Source organism: Fukomys damarensis, unplaced genomic scaffold, assembly GCF_012274545.1.
Source record: "Fukomys damarensis isolate Sample0158 unplaced genomic scaffold, DMR_v1.0_HiC HiC_scaffold_5, whole genome shotgun sequence".
NCBI lineage: Eukaryota > Metazoa > Chordata > Mammalia > Rodentia > Bathyergidae > Fukomys > Fukomys damarensis.
In genome coordinates, this window is record NW_022900917.1 from 32559822 (window position 1) to 32569603 (window position 9782).

General features: G+C 43.7%; 1 protein-coding gene across 2 annotated transcripts; it reads left to right on the plus strand.

Annotated features, from left to right (window-relative positions):
• The first annotated feature begins 6 nt into the window (after window positions 1-6).
• On the plus strand, window positions 7-3678 carry Hey1 (hes related family bHLH transcription factor with YRPW motif 1). Of its 2 annotated transcripts, none has more exons than XM_033760456.1 (5): window positions 7-246; window positions 424-499; window positions 613-708; window positions 958-1039; window positions 1934-3678. In XM_033760456.1, the coding sequence occupies exons 1-5, from the start codon at window positions 158-160 to the stop codon at window positions 2515-2517; spliced, it is 927 nt and encodes a 308-aa protein (XP_033616347.1). In that variant the 5' UTR covers window positions 7-157; the 3' UTR covers window positions 2518-3678. The 2 variants fall into 2 exon arrangements, with proteins under 2 accessions (XP_033616347.1, XP_010634536.1); XM_010636234.3 differs by having other exon boundaries at window positions 613-696; window positions 1934-3677.
• The last annotated feature ends 6104 nt before the right edge of the window (window positions 3679-9782 follow it).

Sequence of the window (9782 nt, forward strand, 5' to 3'; positions counted from 1 at the left end):
CGTCTTCAGGCTTGGACCTGGGGCGCAGCGTGGGAAAGGATGGTTGAGTTTTAACCCGAGGCAGAGCACGAGCGGTATCAGTGTGTGCGGAACGCGAGCTGCCGAGCGCTGAGTGGCGCCGCCGTGGTTAACTCCTCCCTGCCCCTGCGCAGCCAGCATGAAGCGAGCTCACCCCGAGTACAGCTCCTCCGACAGCGAGCTGGACGAAACCATCGAGGTGGAGAAGGAGAGCGCGGACGAGAATGGGTGAGTGGGCGGGAGAACGGCCCGGATGCCCGCGATGACAGCGCGCCCTGGGGCGCGGACCCCAGCGCGGCCACCCTGGGGACACTTGGCAGATCTGAGTTCAGGGACGGCGTTGGGGCTGCCTCTCAGGTCACTTACCCAGCTTAACGGGGATTTCCCCCTCCTCTCTCCTTGCAGAAACTTGAGTTCGGCTCTAGGTTCCATGTCTCCAACTACATCTTCCCAGATCTTGGCTAGGAAAAGACGGAGAGGCGTGAGTCTTTTTACAATGCTCTAGTTGTTTTTAATTAACGGAAAGAGCCGCGTTTCTTTGGAATTTACAGTCGTAATGGAAATGTCCTCCTTTGTTTTGCCTGCTTCCCATAGATCATTGAGAAGCGCCGACGAGACCGGATCAATAACAGTTTGTCTGAGCTGAGGAGGCTGGTACCCAGTGCTTTTGAGAAGCAGGTAATGGAGAAAGTAGGTAGAGCTCTTAGTGAAGCTGTTTGCATCTTCTACCCGCTCCCCCACGAATCTGAACCTTATCTGTGTCTTGGAAAAAACCTGTGTGGCTTATAACTGGATGAATTAATACAGATTCAGCGGATTTTGTGAACACAATTCTCTTTCTGTACACCACCCATTATGAGTTATTGTGTGTCTGTGAATATTTTCAGTTGTTCACCAAAGACGCTACCAAATCATTGTTTTTCCCATTCTCTTTTCCAGGGTTCTGCTAAGCTAGAAAAAGCTGAGATCTTGCAGATGACTGTGGATCACCTGAAAATGCTGCACACTGCCGGAGGGAAAGGTACATCTCATTAGTCCCGGCGGGGGATCTGCTTGGTTGGGTCTCCCGCCAGGATTGGTGCAGGCCCAGCCTCCTTTTTCCTTGGGGGTGGGGAGTGTGCGTGGTGTGTGCAGGAGCCTGTCATTACATCTTTAAATGCACATCAAATTTTCTGCAGTGAATTCATCGCTCGAGCCCTCTCTGCAAATTGAGCTAGTACATCTTTTGGACACTGCCTGTCAACTGTAAGGTCTTCTGTAAAGTTGTGACAGCCCTGATGCAAATCAGGTAGCTCTCACATTTGCCCGTTGCTCTTTTGAGGAAAAGCTCCAGAAACAGCTGTTAAAAAAAAAAGTGTATGGTCTTAATTTCAGATGCAGGATTTTTTTTTTTTTTTGAAGAGCCATTATGACTTGAGGAAAGAAACCTGTGGTTAAGTAAAGAAAAACCTAACAAGGTGGGAGACCAAGGTCTGGGTGTCTGTCTCCAACTAGAAAATGCTTTACTAAGGGCCCAGTGCCTGAAAGCTCCAGGATGATAACTTACATCTGTGCGTCTAATGAATTTCACTGCTCTGCGGTTTCTTTGTCCTTGATGTATTTTTTGTTGTTGTTGAGAGAAAACATTAAAGGAATGAACATGGTTTCATCTGCTTGTAGGGTATAATTCCAGTTTCTGCCCCATAGCTTCTAATTGTGCTTTGAACTCGCATTAGCAGATACATTCTGTTGATTAATGCTCATGTTGATTAATGCAAAAATTTCGGTCGGCTCCAAAATATGTGGACTTCCCGGGGACCCCTTGAGTGCCATGCTTTAAGGATGTAGGTATTTGCCAGGAAGGGTTGCCTTTTGGATGGAAGAGATGTGGGAAATACGCAAAGCCCTGAGGTTTTTCTTTTGTTCTATCTCTCAGGCTATTTTGATGCGCATGCCCTAGCTATGGACTACAGGAGTTTGGGGTTCCGGGAGTGCCTGGCAGAAGTTGCCCGTTACCTGAGCATGATTGAAGGACTGGATGCCTCTGATCCGCTTCGTGTGCGACTCGTCTCTCATCTTAACAACTATGCCTCCCAGCGGGAAGCTGCGAGTGGCGCCCACGCAGGCCTGGGACACATTTCCTGGGGGAGCGCTTTCGGACATCATCCGCACATCGCGCACCCGCTATTACTGCCCCAGAACGGCCACGCTAACGCTGGCACCACGGCGTCGCCTACGGAACCACACCATCAGGGCAGGTTGGCCTCGGCACACCCGGAGGCGCCTGCCTTGCGAGCACCCCCTACCGGCGGCCTTGGACCCGTGCTCCCCGTGGTCACTTCCGCTTCCAAACTCTCACCGCCTCTACTCTCCTCCGTGGCCTCGCTGTCCGCCTTCCCCTTCTCCTTTGGCTCCTTCCATTTACTCTCTCCCAATGCACTGAGCCCTTCGGCACCCACACAGGCCGCAAACCTTGGCAAGCCCTATAGACCGTGGGGGACGGAGATCGGAGCCTTTTAAAGAACTGATGCTATATTATGAGTGAGGGGAAAATTTTAAATCCTAGCTGAGCTGGACTGTGTTACCAATATCACCTTAAAGTCGTCAGTAAAAATAAAAAGGAAAAAGGTACACTCTCAGATAATTTTTTCTAAAGACTAAAGGTTTGTTGGTTTACTTTTTTCTGTTCCATTTTTTATCATGTGTATTAGCAGTTTAAAAAAAACTAGTTGTTGATTTTTGTTTAAAACATTAAATTGAGCTAGTGAGTATAAACCAACATTTTGTGATAGGTTTGTACTATGCCTAATTTACTTTGTAAACCTCTAAGAGTGATTCCATTTTGTCTCAAAGTTTTGGGAATCTTAATATTTAGTGTTTTTGGTCTGTTTTTCTCCTTGTATAGTTGTGGTCTGTTTTTAGAATTAATTTTCCAAACCACTATGCTTAATGTACCATGATTCTGTTTGTTAATATTTTGACAGATTAAGGTGTATAAATAATATTCATGGGGGGGAGCTATATTGAATTTTATATTTTCAAACAAAGCGTTGACAAATCAGATGATCAGCTTTATCCGAGAAAGAAGAGTCATTCTCTGCCTCCTATAACAAAAAAACGTGAATGTATGAACTATCGGTGGCCCTGAATCTGTATGACTGACTCCTGTTGTCTGCTAGGACTTGCTGTTCTGGCCTTGGGGCTGAGGAGACATGCACTGGTAGGTTAGGGTCCCCATTTGGAGGGCTGGGGGTGTATGAAGAGGATTGCATAGAATATGACTACATTTACTAGACCCAAGCAATGCAATGAATTTTTAATCCCACATCTCAAATTCACAAGTCTTAACCTGGATAAATGATCATGGTATGCAAGAGGTCAGTTGAATAGTACAGTGGAACCTGTTAAATGCATAACCTTATTTTCCTGGATCTGCCAGATTTTCTTTTAATTGGAGGTTTTTATGTTGTGTTTCCCCTTTGCTGCATGGAAATGTGGTTGTTGAGATATTGGAAAGGGCTTTGCTGCCTACTTCTCTTTGGTTTCTTTAATTTGGTTCAGGCTATAAAAATATCATTTTACAGGTTTATTTCTTTAGCCGGTATAGTTTCATCGACCTCCACTGAACTGGGGTTTTGACCTCTGTTGTACTGATGTGTTGTGACTAAATAAAAATGAAAGAACAAAGTATTCTGCTGTATGTATCTTGCATACCTTGGCATTTCCTCTGTTTACTAAGATAAATTTTCTTTCACTTGCATTCTGCATGATGATCGGTTTTCATCTATTTAGCAGTTTCATTAGTCTCAGAATTCTGAACTGTGATTCGTGCTTTTGAATAAAGTGACTTCATCACAGTGCAGTCTCCTACAAAGGGACATGGTCTTTTGCTCTTAAGTCAGCCGCTCTGGCTCTAACCTGGCCATCTGTGGACTATGCTTAAATCAGACTGGGAATTGTAGGGGTGGGAAAGAATTCTACAATCTTTTAAAGCCTGTGCAGACCACTTTACAAATAGCTGCTGAGAGCTGTGTGCTTAGGTATATGCTGAGAGCATAGAAAATGTACTTTAATGACAAGACAAAACAAAATGCTGTATTGGAGCGACCGTGCAATCTCATGGGGGAATCTGGCATGATGAGCAGTGGAAAGCTCTAATTCCGCACCTGCACAGCTCAGGGAGTCTTCTGTCCTCTTCTAAGGGATTTGCTTAACCCTTTGGTTGCTCTGGGCTCCTGCGTAGTGTCTGAGGAAGCGGACATAGAATTTAGGTTAGAACGGAACGCTGCCAGAACAGAGACGGGGAGAGGAATGCCTTTCATCACCCTAAGAGTAGTCCTGCCAATTAAGGAGCGCAGCCTCCTCCGAAGATGTTCTCCTTGATCTTGAGGGTGATGGGAAAGAGAGAGAAAACCCACTCCGGCAGATGAAAAACAGCCTTCCTTTTCTGAGCTCTCCCTCAATCGGCATGAGAAAACAAAGGCAAGAAGGCAAGGGAGAGTTTGGATTTTTTTGAACTTCAACAAGGACTTCTGGGCTCCTAAGAAGGCATGCGAGGTTGGCGTGTGGGTTTCAAATCCTAGATCCCCATCCAGCTTGGGCTGTGTAGCTCCGACGTGGGTCCCTTGTGATGCTCAGCTCTCTTCTCTATACTCACTGTGCCTCACAGAAACTCCTATCATGAGGCTGATGGAAAGTGTGTGATAATTTCTGCCAAGTGTCAGTTTAATTTAGCAACCTTGATTTCCAGTAGCTCTGCAGCCTCGATGAACATCATTGTGCATTGACTATTTAGATTTGTGTTGTCACCTAGGTTTAGATGGCTGCTAAACCATTTGCAGGTTTGATTTGTGGGCTCTACTCTAAGAGCTGTGGAAATGTAAAGCATGTAGCATGTCCTACTCACCACATTAACGTGGTTACGTCGTGATCTGGGTTGGGCAGTACTTTTTTATGTGTAGTACGTAATTTTCCAGTATTCTGATTTTCTGGGAATAGGGCCGGGGATTTAGCTCAGCGGCACCACACTGCCTCGCAAGCACAAGGTCCTGAGTACGATCCCCAGTACTGCAAACAAACAGAAAGCCCTCTGATTTTCTGGGAATGGTGCAGGTAGAGTTGTAGCTTCGTGGGAAACAGGATAGAATTACTACTGCGAGCCAGTAATATGTAGAAATTTAATGTGAGGCCATTCCCATTTCTATTGTGAATTGATGCAGTAAGAAAAAATATTAACATCAGGGTCATTGATACTAGCATACTTTAACATATATGTTTATAATACATCTACCTTGTAAAAAAATTTTTAGATGACCTACAAATTTACCTTCTGATAAAATTATCATTGGATATAAAGACTCTTAAAAGGCAATAAAATTGACTAGCTATTTAAAAAAATATATTAAAATGAATTAACAAAATGAAGGATATACAGCAAAGTCTTACATTAATTGCCACTAATAGAAAATCCAAGAAATACGATTTCTCATTTATTCAGTATAGCTAAATTAGGATGTGATTTTTATTCAGCTTTTCATTGCCCTACCCTGTTACTAAAATCTTGGTATTTTAAATATAGATTACTTACATTTAAAACCCTCGAGGAAATGTTCTGCTGCTAGTTATACTTTCTCCCAGCCCTTCTGGTCTATCCCAGTATCATAGCTTTGATGCCTTCATTAATTTCCAGTGATGATTTATAATTAAAATAACTTCAGAGCCAACATCGTCTGAGACACTGCTTCAGATATGGCCCAGTTTCTCTCATAACCAGATGTCAGGGAATGCGGCATCTTGGGAAGGGGCCAGATTTCTGGCTCCAGCTCTGCGTTTATCTAATTGGCTGACCTGAGATAAGTCTTTAAAACTCTTTGGACCCTGCTTTCTTTCTATGCCAAAGGAAGCTGTTTGGCTCCATGGGGGTCCCAAGTGCACAGCTCAGGGACGGGAAGAATGTAGTAATCCAGGAAGCACAAATTCCCAGCTCCTATCTTGTCTATAGGTCTGTCTAGAGTCACACATTGTCAATACATACTGTCCCTACACAGGACTTTTTGTCCAGTGTTGCTAAATCTTTCAAGTCTTAGGATCACTGGATTTTTATGTGAAATTACCGAATTCTTATTGATCATCAACTAATTCACCATAATCTGCCTGCCAGCCAGACAGTGGGCAGTAGCTTATAGGGGGCTAACCTGAGTGGCTCCCTGGAGGGCTAGAATCTTCTGTCTTTGCTGATGCTGAGTGGGTAAACAAAAGCCTAAAGCGAAACAAACAGTGTAGTAATCAGGCAGCTGTAAGGTACCATGTAAAGATTATGCACCGGGGTTTTACATTTTTAAAAAACTTTTCTGGGTTGTTCAATTTCTTCCAGGTAAAATAAAGCTAGAGAAAGAGGCAAAAAAACCATCCTTTTGTTCTCCCTCTTGACACTTCACCGGAATCTCTCCTGAAGGTGCCCTGGACATGGTCCTCGTGTTCCCTTAGCCAGGGAGAAGACAGGTTGTCGACCTGGTGGCCTCAAATAAAAGAGCGAGTGTGTAGCTGGCTTGTGACCTAGCGCACTGAAGTACTGAAAGGCGCCGTCTGATTTCAGGAAGTAAGAAGGCACAGCAAAAAGCAAGCTGTTTTGAACTTCACCTTGAAATATAATGCCTGCCTTCATCTTGATGAACTTTTCTCTCAGATGCTTCACTATTCTGCTCTGGGGTGGAGGTGGAAGAGGGGAGAGAAAAGCCAAGGAAAAAGAAGCCCAGGCCTTTTTGAAATGCCTGTAGATAATGCCATATTTGCCACACAGCTGTCCACCAGCCTCTAGATCTGAGCAAAATCCAAACACCCCTGAGAGTTGGGTTTTGGGAATGTGGGCAGGTTTTCAGATTTTGTGTTAATAGTCCGTATTGCCAACTTCTTTATAATTTGGTGTTGACCTTCCTATTATATTTACTGTTGTGCTAGTATATTTAATGAAGTACTAAAGGTTGGGTTTTCACACAGAGCCAGGTAAAAAGATCATGCCTACACTTGAAAATGCCTGATCAAGTGTAGGCCATTTGATAGGTGGTGTATAGCTTGATTTAGAAGAAGAGACCCGAAAACATCCTATTTCAACCAGAGAGAGACTGGCTGTTGCCTGAGAGAGATGACTACTACACATTTGCTGCAGCTACCTTTAGTTTAAAATATTTCTCATGGGGCCTGGTTTTGTTTCTGGTGCACAGAAATGTTGCACTAATGCAGACTGGAACTATAAAACTAAACGGAGCCATCTGCAGCTCTGCTTACCCTCTGACCCTATTCCCTGCCCCTTGCTTTACTGTGCCCATGCACAGTAAAGCTTGCTTTGCCACACTCACCCCCTGCCCCACTGTGCTCCCTGCCGGCCGTTGCACTGGCTGCTGCCTGGGTCTGGGAGGCTCTTCCCTCAGCTGCCTGCTAATCTGTCTTCCATGGTTTCAGGGCCTCCTCCATTGTAATTGTGATGATATCAAGAAATGGGACCTTAGGAGCTGATTAGTTCACCGGGCTCTACTCTCATGAATACATCCATTAGTTATGTGGGAGGGGGGTAATCACACCAGGAGCTTCTTGATAAAAAGATGACTCCACCTAGTTTGCTCTTTTTCGGTTGTTCATTGGCCCTTCTGCCATGTTGTAATGTAGCACAAAGGCCCTCACTAGGTGCTGAAGCCATGTTCTTGTTTACAAATCAGCAGTCTGTGGGATTCTGCTGTAGCAACAGAAAGCAGACTACGATGTATCAGCAATGTATAAACCACTTGGAGCTTTGCTCACAGCTCAACTTCTCCATGAGGTCTTTCCCTACTTAAAACAAGCATCCTTAACCTGGGCATCGCGGTGTACACCTCTAATCCCAGCTCGCAGGAGGCTGAGGCAGAAGGATCACCACCAGCTTGAGACCAGCCTGGCTACAGAGAGACCCTAGCTCAAAACACAAAACAAACAAACAAAAGGTACTTTACCTGAAACAGGTATCCTCATCTTACCTTTTCACTCCCTATCTCCCTTTCCTCTTTAGCTTTTCTCCACAGTACCTATTACCTGTCTGAATATACATTTCATTGATTATTTGTTTACTGACTATTTTTGCCTGGTTTGTTCACTTCCACAATTCTATAATTTAAAACAATGCCTAGCAAGTTTGAGGCTTTCTGTAAGTGTTGGCAGAAAGAATGAACCTGTGTACCCTTCTGTTAGCGCTAAGGAGTAGAGCAAACTAGACGCTAACAGACATATTGCCATCCCTCTGGCCCCCTCCACCAGTCTTATTTGGAAGATGGTTTGGGGTTTCACATCAGTATTTTCTCCTTAACATTGTACTTCAAGTCTATTTATGCACGCATGTGTGTGTGTGCGTGTGTGTGTGTGTGTGTGTGTGTGTCTAGTGAGAATGTAGGGATGTTGGTTACTTCTTTTATATATGCTACTGTTTCAAAAGATAAAATTTTTTCTGGTTTAGGGGCACTCAGGATGGGACCTATGGGCTTTCTACCACTGAGCTAAATCCCTCTCCATTTATAGTTTTTATTTTAAGGTAGGGTCTCACTAAGTTCCTCAAGCTGGGCTCAAATTTGAGATCCTCCTGTCTCAACGTCCTGAGTAGCAGGGATTATAGGTAAGCACCAGCGTTACCATCTCAATAACAGATTATTGATTCCTCTTCACTTCTGCCTTCTCTCCAATCAGTGTCTGTGCATTTTTTTTAACCTCATCTCATCTTTTGGGATGGGAATAGGCAAGTGCTGTGAGCTTGTCTATGGGTTCATGAGGGTGCTGGTGATCTGGGGGAAAGCAAAACATGGAACAGATCCCAGAAGATGGATCTTTTAAAAGGGGAGATGGATTTCCTGTACTCTAAGTGAGTTTAATGCCAGTACAGTGGTCCTGATTTAAGACTTGTTGACGTTAGGGTGGTGTGAAAGTGGTGCACATTCGATGAAACTACTTCAGATATTGAGCTGGATTGTTTTTCTGGGCTGGTGATATGTAGTATGCTCCTCTCTCAGGGTGTCAGCTCCCGGCCTGCCCTGCCATAAGGTAAACAACCAGTGCTCTATAGTGGACTGTGCTGCTAAGCTATGGTGCTTAAATAGTTTGGGTATATTAAATACATTTCCACCATACAATGTTTTAAACTTACAATGAGTTTATTGATATGTAACCCATTGTGAGTTATTAAGCATTGTTTGGGGCAGCATTTTAATATGAATTGTTAACATGATCATCTGAAGTACTTATAAAAAGAAGTGATGAAAACCATCAGCCAGTAAGAGTTTACAAAGAACAAGCCATGTCTTACAATCCTCCTTCCCCTTGGAAAAGGGTTATTCTGCTGGGCCATCGAAGAGCTGCTGTGGAATAACATATCTGTAACATGTCAAGGTATTTGACTACTTCTCTAACGCCTGGAATAGGAATATGATCTGGATGACGGGATAGTTAGAAGGCTCAGAAATTGGTTGAATGACAACTACTCTATTGCCAAGCTTTGGTCTGGGTATGTTTCCTTTTCCTATACTACCTTTGATCTTTGAGAATGGTTACTTTGAAAGATCAGTTTAATCCCTATGAACAGGAAGCATTTGCAATATAATGACACCTGTTTAAAATCTTCAAATTGTTGAGAGGCAAAGATAGGATTTAATGGCAAATCAAAACTCAATGCTTTTTTTTTAACATTCAATTCAATTTATCAGTTGTTTGAATTTAACTTGGTGATGGATCTCCTGTGATACTTTCTGGTTGTTACTGTAGCCTTAAAATAA

What these genes read in the sequence shown, in the direction of transcription:
- Hey1 (XM_033760456.1), top strand. Translation starts at nt 158, where the DNA reads ATGAAGCGAGCTCACCCCGAGTACAGCTCCTCCGACAGCGAGCTGGAC. An exon ending in GAGAGCGCGGACGAGAATGG is followed by an intron (nt 247 to 423) that starts GTGAGTGGGCGG and finishes CTCTCCTTGCAG; the next exon opens with AAACTTGAGTTCGGCTCTAG. An exon ending in CTAGGAAAAGACGGAGAGGC is followed by an intron (nt 500 to 612) that starts GTGAGTCTTTTT and finishes TGCTTCCCATAG; the next exon opens with ATCATTGAGAAGCGCCGACG.